The sequence below is a fragment of the Populus trichocarpa genome, chromosome 14 (assembly GCF_000002775.5).
Source record: "Populus trichocarpa isolate Nisqually-1 chromosome 14, P.trichocarpa_v4.1, whole genome shotgun sequence".
NCBI lineage: Eukaryota > Viridiplantae > Streptophyta > Magnoliopsida > Malpighiales > Salicaceae > Populus > Populus trichocarpa.
The window spans coordinates 10,436,316-10,452,907 of NC_037298.2; the positions used below are offsets into that span (position 1 = coordinate 10,436,316).

Genomic DNA, 16,592 nt, shown 5'->3' on the forward strand with positions numbered 1-16,592 from the left:
GTTCTCAAACCGTAACTAGACAATTGTTTTCAGACAAAATAGCTAAAAGATATGCTTTAAAAGCATAACAATAACAAACATCCAATAGGCTCTGCGTCTCATCATGATCTTCGATCTTTCTGACCTGAGCCATCATCTTTCCTTAGTGGAAATGCATGGACTGGGCCCTTTTATTTGAGGTCTGTCCCAAAAAAAATACATACATGACGCAACTTATTTCTATTGCAGATGGAAACTGCAAAAGAGTAAGGAAACAGAGAGAGATGTGTCAAGAGTGCAGTTGGCATTGTTATCTAGTGACGATCTGTATTGTAAAACACTTTTCCGAGCAATGCTATATGAATAACCGGATTTTACAAAGAATAAAATAAGAATCAAACATATTGATGAGGGAATACTTTTTCATTGCCAGAACAATCCATCAATGTATTAAGACAACACTTACCATTTGTCCATCCGTATATAACAACTTTTAAGCTTAGTTTCTGTATAAATCATATTTTGGTTTAATCATTTGTAGAATGGTTACATTATTAAAAGTTTGAATTGGAACTTAGAATGCTAAACAGCATCTGCTATACAATTTAACAGTAGCAAGGAACAGGAGCAATGCTATAGAAACCTCTGCTGTACAAATTAACCATGCTAGTAGATCTTGGTTATATCTTTCTAAGTCCAGGATCTAGTTCATGCAGACCCACTTGTCGATACTGGTTGCATCTTTCGGTTAGCTTACTCAACTAGATATCAGACATGCAGCTCCGGCCCAGGATGGCAGAAGAACAAATGAATGCAGTCGAGATCATAAAAGAGAATTGCAGTTTCATATCACTACAATGAATGTATGTAACTCAAATGATTTGAGATACGTCAAGCATGCCTTTGTCATTTTGAGATTCCAGCACCCTTTTCATGGCATTGTGACATCTGAAAAGTATTGAATTGGTCAAGAAGATATACTTCAATCTTTCCAGGCACAAATATTTTAAAAACAAAGATACAGTGGGCGTACCTCCAAGGTAGATGATCAAAGAACATATTTGGTGACACAACAATATCTTTAAAGACATCTCTGTTTGCTAAATAAGCTTTATAATTCCGTACACGCTCTTGAAATCTCCAGCCCTTCCATAATGGCATACTGATGTGCCTTTGTTGGGGTACCATATGAATCACAAGGCCTGGTAGAAACATCTCTGCACGATCCCCTGCTGATCCATTTTCAGATCTAGGGACAGTTTCCAAAAATTGTGATACAGGATCGTCCAATGAATTTATGACAGAAGTGTTATCATAAAATGGATTTTCAATATTGTCATCCTCTGTATCACCGCCACTATTGGTCCTGTCTCCACTATTGGTCCTGTCTGATTCTTTCCAGAGAGAATAACTTCGATCCACCTTGTTGCTTCCTGCAGCAAGAAAATCTTTTAGTAGAACAAACTCTTGAATGCTTACATAAAAAAGTGTGCACATCCTTCATTATAGTGAGCTGGATAATCAATACTAACCCACATAGACTTTTTGATCCAGTTCATCTACTGTGGAGGCTGCAGAATGTAGCTCTGATGGATCAGCTGCCTCAATCTTCCCCCTTTGATTCTTGCTCACACAGAGAAATTGACGAGCTAGCCTAAAAATCAAGGCTGTATCAGTCTTGGAATCCTGAGCGAGTGCCTCAATTGCAGCAGCACGAAGCCGTAGGACTGATCCAACTGAAAGCCGTGCAGAAAATTCATTGTTGTGTACAATGCTGCAGAAAGCTCAAAACATACAACAGAAACATTTGATGAAAGACCAATGATGAAAACTTGCTTTGGAGCTTCTGATGGCATGGAGGGCAATTAATTACCTTGTAACAAACTCTGAACATGCCTCTGCTATGACCAAATCCACACATGGAAGGGGTCCATATGCATAGACATGTAAAGCTGGGTACTGGCGATATAGCTGGTACACAGAAAAAAGATAAAGTGAACAAATAAAATAGTATTTCATAAAAATAAATAAATAAACAATTTTTCAATGTGATAAAAAAACAACTTGGTATTGGGAGAGAGTGTGGAAGAACAACCATGTGTCCTCGCATGTTTTAGTCCCTAACCCAATGGAATGTGAGGTTCCAATTCAACAAAAAAGGTGGGTGCTAATATTGTTTTAGATCCGTGGTAGAGATGGTTTAGCTAAAAACCAGGTAATAGCAAATAGTGATCATTGCACACCAAATAAAGAAAAATACCACATTTTAGCAGAGGATCACGCACATATTTTAACATATAGAAAATCAAATTGCTTTTAAGTATACACCCACATCTTAAAGTACAGAAGATGATAAAATTGCTTCATGTAAGAAAACATACCCTCAGTCCTAGCAAAGCAGCAATGGCACCTCCTAGGGAATGGCCAACTATGCGCAGACTATATCCATCACACTCACATCCAGCTCCCAGCAATGAGGAAAGGAAGCCAGAGCTGCTTTCTGATTCTGTATCTCCATACAAGTTGCAAATAGATTAAAACAGGCATATATTGCCAGGATAAAGAAGTGCGGTACATAACTTCAATTGGCAATTTGCAATATTCTGTTTTAGGTGAATGAAAAATATACTAAGCGCAGAAAAGAATTACAAAAGCTAAATAGAGAATAAGAGATCCTCCAAAAATGAAAAGAAAAGAGTCATCATCATAATAAACCAGCCCACTCCTGCTGAATATCAGTTATGGAAACCCCATAAAAGCACGAGAAGCATGAAAGCTCAAGAAAGAAAGGAAACCTATCCATAACAATTGTCTCGAAATGCACCAGTCCTTAAACATTCCACATTGTGACTGCATATATGACACAAAACCATTCTTTCAATTTTTTATCCTTACTGAGATGAACAAACAAACATGAACATGAAATTCACAAATCTTTCATAATTGTACATACAATTTTATGACAAAGGCAGTTTGTACCCATTTAAGGTAACTGGGGATAGCAAAGGTCCACGACCAGAAAAACAGCCCACCTTCCGCACCAAATAAATAAATTAGAACAAAAATAAATCACTATATATGTATGGACAGGTAAGATCATTTGACCTCACCAAAATTTTGGAGAAAAAAAAGCATTTTGATGTTAATTGAGTAAAAGATAGAGAAAGAGAAAAGATGAGAGGTGAGGAGAGGAAAGATAAGAGAGGAAGTCAACCAGTAGAGATACCAAGAAAATTTAGTTTCAATAATTTCAAAAGCTATCTGAAAACATAACAATAGGTGAAGCTTAATGTTTACCAATGATTATTATTTTTCCACTATAAGCTTTACAACGTGTAAATGAACGGACAGAAACTTCATGAAGCTTTATGTTACAAATTCTCTAGTGAGAATGTGAGATTAAATTTTGGTCATTCCACTGCTATTTTCTTGATAATCAAGGCACATGAGTAAAAAAAAGGAAAAAAATAAAATGAACCAAAGCCACACAGGTTTGCATATCATAGAAATTAATTAACATTCCTAACATAACTCTATGAAATATTGAGTGCTTATGACACATCAACCCTATGAAAATTCAAGTTTAGGAAATTTTCCATTACTTGAACTGTGACCAACTAGGTACTTCTACAAAACTGAAGGGCCTGGCTTAGACAACAGAGAACAATAGATGCATGAGCGTGTTATGGGATTTGTTTTTAAGACAATTTGGTCAAAAGGACTGATTTAAAATTTATGAAAAGAAAAGCGGGGTAGTGAAGCAAAAAGAAATCATGATTACCATTATTTGCAAGATTTCCTTCAAGTTGCATGTAAAGATCACGTGCAGCCTCAACTATGCCTGAGTGTCCATAGTGTGGAAAAGATGATTCCACACTTCGCTTCACATCAGGGCAAATATGGCTGCTACTGTAAAGAAGCAGAAAAGAAAGTTTCAGACCAGAAACAATTTGTTCAGTTGGGCCCAAAAGCCATAATAAAAATGAAGGCATCAATTCAATTAACAATTTTCAACCAAACAATTAAGAAAGTACTATTAGCAGGACAAAGATTCTTCTTGCGTTAGACAAAGAGCTTCTGGGAATTTACCCTAAGAAGCAAAGATACCGATAGGTAAGGTACCACAATGATGCAAAAACTTTAAGTTCCAGCCGTGCACTCACAATAAATAGAAGCTTAGAATTCAGAATCAGATTACTGTTTATAATGTTCCCATACTCTTTATGATAAGAGCTCAAATGAGAAGTAATCACCTTTCTTATTATGTATCAAATAACTGACAAAGAATAGAGCATATAGAATTGATAATCCAGTAGAACAATTTATTTTGATAATTAGTCACATGTTACTACAGTTCTCTGCAAAAGAAATGTAGAAGCAAGCAAAAGAATGAGTGTTTCACTTATCAATTGGGTTTTATAGCATTATATAGACATAGAGAAGTCTGGAAAGACTGCCCCACCCTTTACTCCCCCTACACCCTCCAAAGAAAGGTTTGGGGGAGAAGACAGAAAAGCATCCCCCCCAGTGGGAGACCAGACCTTAGTTAAGCTCCAGAAGGGGATGGGATGATTCTTGACTCAATTGTATCAAACAACTTCTAATCAAATGCAATTGGGAATTCAGAGAAAAGTCAAACAAACAAAATCCCAACCCCTGTTACTTACCGCAATAAAGTGGTAGTAATCAATATTGGTAAGTTGTCCTCAGTGTTGTCATTAGTTTGAAAAAATAATCATAATGCAGTCTTTGTTCTGTTTCTTTCATGAATAATAATGGTTTTGAACTCCAGAATATATTTTACTGAACCTTCAATTCAATAAATTTACAAATTATTTTAGCAGAAATGGCATAAATAACTAAACGCTAGTTTTTGCACAATACAATTGATTGGCATTAGTATGGTGAAATTCATGCTTTATTGACAATTATCACATAGAGGCATAAATTCATGTGTGTGTGTGTGGATAGAGAGTGAGAGAGAGAGAGAGAGAGAGAGAGAGAGAGAGGGAACATGCTTTATCAACCCATCCAAGTCTTCTCTAGAAAGGAGGCATTCTCTTCCCAAACCATCTGTTATGAGGTCTTCAGGGGTCTCAGTTCCTCGTACAGAGATCACTACAGATCTTAGATGGCGTAGAACCACAACGAAGTATGCAGCTTCACATTTTTCCTGAATAAAAAAGAAGACGTTAAATTAACTGCAGGAAATCGATATTTAGCATTCCTTACAGTGCAAAATTGTGGAGATTGTCATCTATTCATATATCAACAATGAGACTTTTGTAAATCATTAGGAAGAAGCAATCTCTCTTGCCTCTTTTAGTAATTTCATGCTGAAAGTCTTTGCATTATTTGTATGCAGGATAGCAATCCTTCAGTGAAGAGGGTTTTCTAAAATTTATTGATTATTTTACACCTACAGTAATTCATTAACATTTTTTATATAATAAATACTGACAGCACAAAAGCCTTAACATTAGATGGAACCTTGGCTTTCAAATAAAAATAGTAAAATGAAAAATGGCCATGCCCTTCATCCTTGTGTCTTCAAAGAGTAAAAAAACTAACAAAAGAAGATCCTTAGTATCTACCTCATATAAAATCCCAAGAACATTACAACTTTGCAAAATGCAAAAACTTGAAATTGGAGCATTATAAAGTCGAGAAAGATGGGAGAAGGTGATGTACTTCTTTCTCTTAGCACTATTCTCCTCTATTTCTCTCCTGTTAGAGTAAAAACCCTAATCCTAATCCCTAATTCTCCAAACCTAACTCACCATAAATACTTAGTGAGTCTCCTGTTGTCTTACATCAATTGGTATTAGACCTAAAGCGATCCCCCTCTTTTTATTTCTTTCCCCTATAAAGCATACATAATTTGCTTTTTTCAAAACTAAGTTTTTCATATGACAATATGTACTCTCGAGTCAATGAATGCTATGGGTGGAAATCTTAAGAAATCTTGTGACCAACTATCTAGGCGATAATCATGCTAAGATATCTTGTGACAAACTGCTCATTCAATCAAATGCTATTTTATTAGTCTAGTGAATCAAGTACTGTATCCTATCACAATGGATATGCTCTGTCAACTTTTTGTCTTTATGGTTTGTTGGAAAATATAGTCATGTTTGAACAGTTTTTCTTTATTCTATCAACATGAATAGAGTGCCTTTTTCCTGACGAGCTGGAGGATGTAACTTCAACCAAAGGGCATCTTTTTGGACAAAAAAACCTTGCAATGAAGAAATTCGCATTTTGGGTGAACTGGCTGGGCATACAAGCGCAGAGATGGAGATGGCTCTGCTGCGATAGAGGATGAAGGAGAATCCGTAGGCAACTGGTCCGGAGAGAGCTTTTTCTCATTCTATTCGATGAATATCAGATCCAGTGTTAAGTCTTTTGGTAAGCGGGAGTAATCTTAGACGAATCTAGATATTAGATATTGGTGATAGTATTGCTATGCTTTGCTTTAAAGGGAAAATATCTACAATAGATGTTCTGAATAGGACTTTTTTTTTATAACAACGAAGAATATGAAACTTTAGTCAAGAAAGGGAAGCCCCTTCAAACAACAATCGCAATCAACTGCTGAAGCAATTGCAATTATTGACAAGACTTTAGGGAAACTAGGTTACTACCAAGAGGGATCAATGTAATCAGTATGTCATGAAGAATGTGAAGAGAGGAAAGTTGCAGCTACATCAAATCCAAAAAAGCCACAACTAGAGTAACATGTACAAGCACCATGAGGTGAAGTTAATAAAGTTGATGGAGACACTATTCAATACAATAGAAGTAGAAAAGCTAAAAGATAAGTAAATTATTGATAGTGAGAGCACAATATAATTTTTGGCTCTTGTCGATTTTATAATACCTAAGAACCATCGAAAGTCAATTCGTTTCAAGGTCTTGTAATTATTTAGTAAAGGTGAGATCAATTCAAGAAATCTCCAAGGTTCCACATTTTGCATGTTCCAAGTGTGAGAAGCTTAATATCACAACACTTCAAAACTCAAGATCGAGTTTTCTCTAACCACTGGTTGAATGATGTAGCCACCAAAAAGAAAGAAGTTTTTGAATTACCTCATTTTGATTTTCAATTCTCTATATTCTAGTTTATCTTGTAAACTTGGTCCATTTAGGAATTTGTCTTGCTTAGCTTTTGGTACCTATAAAAGGAGCACTTATTTTATGTGATAGGAAGGATTTTGATACTGGAAGAATGAATTTTGGTCTAGTTTAAGGTTGTGGCCTTAACTGTTTGCTCTCTTCCCTTTTCTTTAAGCAATATTTTCCTCTTACTTTCTTCTATTTCTTTCTAGCAACAGTAACCTCGATTTCTATTCACTCCTACAGTAAAAATCCTAATTTCCTAAATCACTAATTCTCAAAACCTAGCTCTACCATATCCTTTATGGGGCACTCATCCAAAGTTGCCCTACATCAGGTACTTAAATAGATCTCATGCTGTTATACATAAACCATTTTGAACAATCTTCCATGTAAGCCGTAATAAACTACTCCATATTTGTGGGTTAAATTGGTTAAGAGTTCAAAGATGGAAAACGTTGAACCATTGAAATACTTGATTTGGGTGCAACACTAAATACAGCACTGTTTACATTGAATTTGGAGCCCAAAATGACTTTAAGGTGGCATTTGGTTCACAAAATCTGACTTTTTCCTCTGGAATCCCTCCCAGGAATGTGACACAAGACAGATCCTTGGGATATGAAGTTTCTGCATTTGGTTGGGAATTTGAGAACTTCAAGGAAAAGATAGTTTTTTGCATTTGTTTTTTCATTGGAAACCCTAAAGATACTTAGCATAAATTACAATCATACCCTTGTTATCATTATGGTTTATTGAATTATTAAGTGCAATGGTGAAGCCAAAAGTGTTTTTAAAGGGGGCAAAGTATACATGAACATGCAATTAACTTTTTCATGAAATTGAACTATCATATAAGAATATAAAAACTCAAATTAGTTAATCAATATATGTGAAATGGTATGTAAATTATAAAGAAAAATAAATTAGAAATAAAAAAGAAATTGAGTGTGAAGAACAACCTATATTTATGACCATATTAAGCATTTCAAAATGAATAAGCAACAGTTCAAACCGTACTAGATTCCATTATTATGGCAACAGGAGCAGTAGATAATTATAAATAATTTTTTAAAAGATGTTAAAAAAACCTAGAGATTTAGTATTAGTTTTTACCAAAAGTTATCCTTATTTTTCTTTTAAGATCATACTCACTACATTCATATTGAGGTGTGGGAAATAAAAAAAAACTAAGTATATTATTATTCTAACACTGAACAATAAGGATATATATCTGTCACAATACTAAAATTCATTTCCCAAGCACTTGCCCCCCAAAAAAGGGGGGTGTAAGAGGATTTGGAATATGAAATTTTTGAGAAAGTTGGATTCCAAGGACAAACCGAACACATTAATGCTTGGAATCTCACTTTCCTATCTAATTTTGAGAAATAACAGCCACCTAACATAACAAACCATGTCCAAACAAATTTTCTATCAAAGTTAGGATAAGAATATGAATTTCACCTGACAAACACGACCACGTCGAAGTGCTTCTGGGGGTAAATTAGTATATTTTAAAAAGGCTGCTGCATGACCCCGCCACCAGTTATCTCCAGAGAGAGAAGGCCGCCTGAGAGAAGAAAAGGCATTCATGTATGACCAATCTGAGAATGGAATGATCTCTTGCCCTTGCACATAAGATGGCATACAGTGTAATTTGCATAAATGCACATGACTATTTGCATGTTTGTATGTATGTATGTATTACTTGCCCTCCGCCTAAAAGTTTCATCCTGTTCTTCTTCAATGTGACTTCTTTGGAATAAATTCTTACATTCACGTCCACGTCAACAGTTTACATTTGCAAAGCTATACATGTGATTTCTCTTATTGGCCCCGATCTAAAATGGTGGGCAATATCAACATTCTACTTCATTTATGTATAATAAGGAAATGTAAGGACATTGAGAAAAATAACAATCAACTGGAAAACCAGAATTCATGACATGCAAGGCTAAAATTCCAAGGATTGTCTAGGGTATGAGTTGCTTTTCCTACAGCAGGTTCAGTCCACAATCTCTCACGTACGATTGGGAACATGGAAAGGAGTAATATCCCTTTCATTCAAGTCTGGGTTTCTTTAAGGGAAACAACGAGGAGGACTATTCCGTTCGTTCAAGCCTAGGTTTCTTTAAGGGAAACAACAAGAAAAAATCCTGAGGTGTGAAAAGTCATGTAACCTCTCTCACAGACAAAATTCCTTGCATGAATATTATTGTTTTGATCCGTAAAACAAAATCCAACAAAAGAAAAGGAAAAAGGAAACAAGATCCAGCAATTTCCATTAATATAATGTAGATGTATGTCATATTAATATACATGCATTAAGCAAGATACCCTGTGAATAAATGACCTGTTACGAGTCCATGGAGTCAAAATCCTTTGCCTGTAGAGCCATGCACAAGGAAAAAATACAGTATGTCTTCCAAAATCAAGCAATGGACCCTGAAAAACATAGCAGCTTTACAAAATATGCCAGAGTAGTCTTCACAAAATTGAAAACAAGGACAGAAAAAGAAAGCATGAATTAAAATTAATTAGAAAGTTGAATCACAGTACAGTGTATGCAGCTTCAGCAAATTCATGAAAAGCAAAGGCCTCCTGAATCATTTCTCTAGGTGCTTCTACCAATCCATCGTGAGATTTAGGGGATTCGCTATGCCTCTGCAACAAAGCTAGACCTACAGAGAGAGCGTACCACATTTAAGGTAGATTAACAAAAGGATAATAGATGTCAAGGAACCATCTCAATCCAATAGCTTAAGCTGTTAGGTGGGGTTCCAGGATATGATTTATATTATTCTCTAACACACCCCCTTAAGTGAAAGCCCTTTGGGCTTGAAACTTGCACATGCCTACATTACCTTGTGCTTAATTTTTATCAAATAAATAGGGATGGTGAGATTCGAACTCGTGACCACTTGGTCATCAAGGCTCTGATACCATATTAAGGAACCATCTCAACCCAATAACTTAAGCTGTTAGGTGAGGTCTCAAGATATGATTTATATTATTCGAACAAAAAAAACAATAGATTGAGACTTCAAAGTGTAGGCAACAATCTACACCAAAGAACTAAGCTGTCCTTTTCTTATAACGAATTGCAAATGAACGAGTTAACAGATAGCAGTAGCAACAAATGGAGAATTTAAATAGCTTAAGGGCTCATTCGTGGCACATAAATATTAAAATGGCAACTTGACTCATGTGGGATTCACTCACTAATCAGGCCAAGCAGACACAAGTCCTAGAGAAACAAGCAAGCTCTACTTTCCCAAAAAAACAAATGGTTCACTGACAGGCCCAAAACCAGCTTGGACTTCAGGGGACAAACCAAATCAACTAACGAAGAGTACAACAAAACTTAATCCATCAAGGTCACCTGTCAGTATGAGTAATGCCAATCTTACAAAACAAACCATAAACACACATGGAAAAAATTATTTAAGAAGTTAGCTCACGCATCAAATACATAGGTTATTATAAACGCAGAAATGTCATAGGTTCCATAACATGGCAATGACAAGGTGTATGTCTGGAAGCCTCAGTGGACACCATGTTTGGTTATTATAAACGCAGAAATGTCATAGGTTCCATAACATGGCAATGACAAGGTGTATGTCTGGAAGCCTCAGTGGACACCATGTTTGTTTGTAAAAAAATTTAGTGTGCAAAGCATTTTCCATTCAATATGTAAACCAATATCAAATCCCTTATAAAACTGATGTGGGAATACCCATTCAACACCCCCTCTCATGTGCAGGCCCTTTACACAAACAAATAGGATCTTGTTGTCATGATTGATTAGACTGCGACGACGTCACAGGTCATTGATATAAGCATTTCTAATGCCCATAAAATAAGTAAATTCAAGTAGTTAGTGAAAAACAGAAAAGGTAAGACATGAAAGAACAGAGTTTGAAGAACATGCATATGGGAATGTGAGTGGTGTGCGCCTGCATGTTAAGAACATGCATCTTCAAATAAAAAAACAATCTGGTTATAGAATCTCTGCAACAGTAACTCTGCAGTATCCCTATTTAGATGTCCAATGATTTGAGTTTTTAGAACAACTGGCCCATTAATATTTTAAAGAGATGCTATTTCTTTTCCTTTCTGTTGATTAGATGCTTTTTATAATTTCAATACAGTTTCTCTTCCAAAACTTAATTCAACTAAATGCAAAGTAAAAAGCCAGTGTGATGGGAGAAGGCTGCAGTCCAGTACCATTTCTAATAGCCCAATTAAAGAGTGGATTTTTCTAGTTTATGACTAACAAAGTCAAAGGTTGGCAATAAAATGAATTTTAGGAACAAACAAATGAATCAAAGCTTTAGATCTGATAGAGAACATCTTGAGCTTTAACACAAGTGGCAAGAAAAAAATTCAGCACTCCAAGAGGACCAACCACTTGGTACAACTTCCACTGACATTTAGCCATATGGACAAATTACCAATTTACTGACATCTTTCTTGTATCCATTTTTTATTTTCCTAAATCTTTTAAGTTAAGATTTAATTTCATATGTATGACTCAATTTCTTTCAGAATATAGTACCAGGGTGGGTGCTCCTAGAGTAAACTTGAAGACATCACGGGAAAGTATAGATTTGAACAATACTGCATACAAAACCAAGAGAAGAAGGACAAGATAAGAGAAGAAGTTTCTGCAAACCAAGTCAAAGTGCTACACGGTCATGTACCACACAAGTCCCATGGCGAAGCACTTTGACTTGTTCAAAGTATAGATTTGAACAATACTACATACAAAACCAACAAAAGAAAGACAAAATAAGAGAAGAAGCAAGTGCAAACCAAGTCAAGGTGCTACACCACCATGTCCCACTGATGAACTAAAGATTGATTTGGTTAGTCTTTAGGATTCCATCTTAATTAATGATCTGTAGCTCTCAAATTGCTGACCCTTTTAGAAGAGGAAGTATGCCTAACGGCAGTTCATATTAAGACAGAGATTATAGAACACCAACAACTCATTATGCAACATGCAACTGCATGAGATGAAAACAAACCTGCCAGAAGTTCTAAATGTCCAGTGCCTGATGCCCGATAGGCAACAAGATCACCCAATAATCGTGCTACTGAGTAAACTTCATCTTCCTTGGACACCCGCCTAGAGGAATTAGAGAAAGAAGTTGAATATCAGATAGTTGATAAAAATTCAAATCTCAGAGGTTAAACCAGTGCAGATAAAGATACATGTATTTGACACGCCCCAGACAGCACAAAGCCTCACGAATTCCATGGTCAAACACCTCTTGATAGTGTGCCTTCCATACATCATCTTGGGTTTGATAAAAAGACCTCCATCTTAGGACCGCAGGTCCCACAAAAATATGGATTAGTGGAATAGTACAGACTGCGATAACAAATGAAATGAGTAGTTTTGTCTTCCACTTGTTACCATTTGAAGCTGTCCCTGCATGAGAAACATTTTTCAAAAAGAACTCAAGTTTTTGCAGGAGAACAGAAACAAAGAGTCATTAAACTTGTTTATGAGAAATGCACTCTAGTATCTACTAGGCTAAACCCTTGAATCTGCAAGAGAGCTCCAAAAGCCAAATTTTGCTCATCGAAAAGGCTAATGAAAAACAAAGTCATAGGTGCAATTATAGCCAAGAAGCCCTGACTAAATGGAAACAAAATCCCAATGAAATAGAAACTATCAACAATAATAAACATGAAATGATCTAAACAAGAAATTTTTAGCATAACAATACAACTCCAAAATTAGTAAAGCTAAATGGTTAATGATGGTGGGACTAAATATCTATATGCTCGACTAAATCAATGCCTCTTCACAACATCAAATCCTATAATGTGCCACCTGTTGTCCATCAACAATTCCAACACAGGCTCAAAATGCTGCAATTATCAACTGTATAACTCCATTGCCAAGGTAGCCGTCAACACACTATAACTAGCTTATGCATTACTTATGCAAAAGTGCAGATAAAAGAACTACCTCCAAGTTTGGAGAGAACAGTGCACGGGGGTCTTCAAAATTTCTTGCTGCATTTAATGAATTATTCCCCAATTGTTAGCCATACTAAAATGGCCTATAAACAATTGCCTTGGTTTGTTTTTTTTTTATATTTTGACTTTAGGCCTTGTAGTTCAAGTTAAAAATTATCTAGATAGCTTCTCTCTTTATCAGCCAATCTCATTTTGGAAGGCCTGATCCATTAATCTCTGTTTCACTCTAGATTGCATTTCCCATCTTGAGTATGAATAAAATCAGAGTTTTCAACACCTCCTACTGCAGATACATGAACCAGAAAATGTAGATTTCAAATTGTAGATTTTGGAAATGATTGAGCCGATACTTAACAGGTGGAAGTACAGTGACAGTAATAATGAGATAAAGCAGAAACAAGCATTGCTACAGATGCAAATCGATTATTCACAAAAGATAATAAATACTATAAAAGACTAAAAACAAACTAAGTCAATTTACCTGGTTGACATTCACTTGATGTCCCATCATGAGAGATATATTTAACCACATTAAACACAAGGTAAATTGCAGTTAAAATTTGCAGCAGAGTCATTACCAATGCAAAACGACTCCACCAAAGCCATGTTTTGTACCTCAGCTGTTCAGCGATAAAAAGAATTGTTAAATTGAGGTAAAAAGCAAAGAAAACTAGCAAAATATATTAACGTGTGTTTGTAAGGTCAAAATAAAATGTTCAAGCACATTTCCCACTTTAATTTTTCATCATAACAGTGTTACCAATACTTGAACCTAGCTGAAGAAATATGCTTTGAACAATTTACAAAGAAACCAAAAATTACTAATTCCCATTTTTCCAACAGTCAATCCTTAAGACTTAAATCATTTCATTTTTCTGTTTATTAAACGGAAAAGCTTGCTATCCTTTTCCTCCCTAAATCACACAAGGAAATTTAACAACAAATTCTCGTTTCATGGAAAACCTGTTATTCAAAAAGAAAGGGATGATCAAGACACCACAAATACTAAAAACCCTATCACATGCGCTCCAAGTAACAAAACAGTTCCAGAAAACAAAATCGTTGTTCTCACCACTGTTAGAACACATGACATGCCATGATTTTAAAAGGGAAATTGTCACTGATCCAATCGTGGACAGTAACTCATGTAACCAGATTAACTCAAGCAAACTAGTCTTCTCTGGTTTATTTTTCTTTAACCTCTTACCTCTTTGCAAAGAGGAGAAACATATTTCACATTTTTTCAGCCAGTTTCAGCTTTGCACTGAAAATCCATGTTGTTCCATTCCAATTCTTATATTGTTCACCTAATCTGACCTAAAAGTTCTAACAAAAATAACCGTAAAGATTGAATGCACATTTCAAATACAAACCCAAAGAAGCATCTTTCCACCCATCCAGATGCTATCTACCTAAGGAACCAAAAGTAAAATATAAAATGTAACTTAACATGCATCCTTGCCATCCAGCTCTTAAACATGCAATCCGCTATATACAAATTTAGTCAAAAAGGTGAGAAAGACAAGCCATTACTAAAACCATCCAAATTCACTAAACCAACCATCAAAATTCTGCAACCAACTGAACATAACACGTTCTGAAACCCAGTCAAAACTAATGCAAAAGACTCGGCTGAAATAAGCTCGACAAACAAGAATTCTAATTACCAAAAAAATAGTTAAACCCTGTAAAAGAAATTTTTTTCCCCTTAAAAGGAGAGAGCTGGGCATATACCCGTCTTCGAAGACGATTAATGGAGTCGATAGCAGAAGAATCAAGAGGAGAATCAAGAATGGAAAAGGCAGTAGCCTTTTGTGCAATCCCAGACTTAAACATGGCAAATATTTTGAAAGCAGCAGCCAAAGACACCATTGCAACAGGAATAGTTATTCTGTTAAGTTCACAACCAGGAAACACAAGAAACAAAAGAACCCCACCAACAATCACCACAGCTAGATTTGAAAAACCCAACATTATCGTACTTATTCGCAAACTGTTCACCGTTGAAGAAACCCACATTGCCATTGCCTCTCAAGTTTCAGGCTTTATTCTTTGGAAAGAACAAGGTGGGTTTCTCTGAATTGCTGTGAAGATCGTCAAATCAAACGGTACCAAACATGAGAAAAAGAGAATTTGGGTTTGCAATGACACATGTTTGTTCGCCGATAATGCAATAAAAGTCTGCTCTGATTTTTCTCTTTGAAAAGCTGACCTGTTTGTTCATTGTTGTCTGTTGAATTGATTAACCAAAAAGTGAAAATTGATTCGTCAACTAATTATTAATTAATAAGCTAATAATAATTCTACGAAAAAAAAAACTTTTAAGAAAAAAAAACATTTCTCGGGTTTGGCGTTCTGGTATTGCCTTCGGTTTTTACATAGACTAAAATTAACTGGGAGTTGGTTTTAACTTTTAATGTCATCAAAACCTGAATTTATGTAATTTTAACAAGATCACTCATGCTCGCTTAGCTCGGGTTCATTTATGAATTTTAATAAAAATAAATAAAAAATAAAGGATAAGATATTATTAGTATATTGACATATGTTTTGTTGCGAAATTTATTTTTTAAACGTAAAAAAGAAATATTAAAAGTGTATAGTGTTTTTTTATAATGTTATTAAATTTAATTAAGTTTATCAATTTTAAAACTTTTTTATTTAACTATTTATCTAATTTAAATTTTTAATTAAAATATATGAGAAATAACTTGATTTAAATCGATTAATTTTATAAGTCTAAATATAATTTTGATGATTCGTAAAAAATATGAGTTAGCTTTTAAAAAAAATTTAAAATGATAATTTTTTTAAAAATATTAAAATAATAATAGATTGAATCTTATTTTCTAGAAGTTAATTACACAAAGAATTACATAAGATATATAGCTAGTAATATTCACGAGTAGTATTATTCCAATTCCACCACTTGTTATTCTCACTCTATTATTTATTAAAAAAGAATAAGTTTATTGAAAGTATGTGTTATAAGTAAATCTTAAAACGGAGGGACTTTAAAATAACCCTACACACACAAGATTACCATAATTATGAATTTATTTTTTAAAAATAAAGGTCAATACAAGATTATTTTCTTACAAATAAAAAAGGAGCTAATAAATATTTTTTTTATGAATTAGTCAATTGAAAAATCATGATAGAATGAAAAATAGTATTTTATTAATTAATATTAATGAAAGCATGAGTACAATATTATTTTCAGTTTCATCCTTCAACTTTGAATTAATTGAGAAATAAGCTTCACGGTTGAATCCAAGTCTAGAATTTCACGAGTTACGAGTTTTGAAGATTAACTTATGTTTGAAAGATTCACCCAACATTGCTTTTTTATTTCTCTTTTTAAGCTTTTTTTTTTTTCATTTTCATCTTTCTGAGTTTATTTAATTGGGTTTGGGCTCCATTATTTTTTTTTTCTTTCTATAGGATTTTTTAACTAATTTTGAAAATGACTTGGGTTATCTCGGGTCTTTTTTATTATC

At 34.6% G+C, this 16,592-nt stretch overlaps 1 protein-coding gene across 2 annotated transcripts; it reads right to left on the minus strand.

The window, feature by feature from the left end:
- Window positions 1-383: 383 nt before the first annotated feature.
- LOC7462041 (uncharacterized) lies at window positions 384-15,420 on the minus strand. Of its 2 annotated transcripts, none has more exons than XM_052447008.1 (14): window positions 14,827-15,420; window positions 13,574-13,712; window positions 12,316-12,529; window positions 12,129-12,229; window positions 9,658-9,779; window positions 9,452-9,543; window positions 8,563-8,668; window positions 4,998-5,152; window positions 3,761-3,888; window positions 2,361-2,485; window positions 1,853-1,950; window positions 1,512-1,753; window positions 1,013-1,412; window positions 384-927 (listed from the first exon to the last, which is right to left on the minus strand). In XM_052447008.1, exons 1-14 carry the CDS (start codon window positions 15,115-15,117, stop codon window positions 852-854), a joined length of 2,289 nt encoding a protein of 762 aa, XP_052302968.1. In that variant the 5' UTR covers window positions 15,118-15,420; the 3' UTR covers window positions 384-851. The 2 variants fall into 2 exon arrangements, with proteins under 2 accessions (XP_052302968.1, XP_024439984.1); XM_024584216.2 differs by having other exon boundaries at window positions 12,316-12,535; window positions 14,827-15,418.
- Window positions 15,421-16,592: the final 1,172 nt, after the last annotated feature.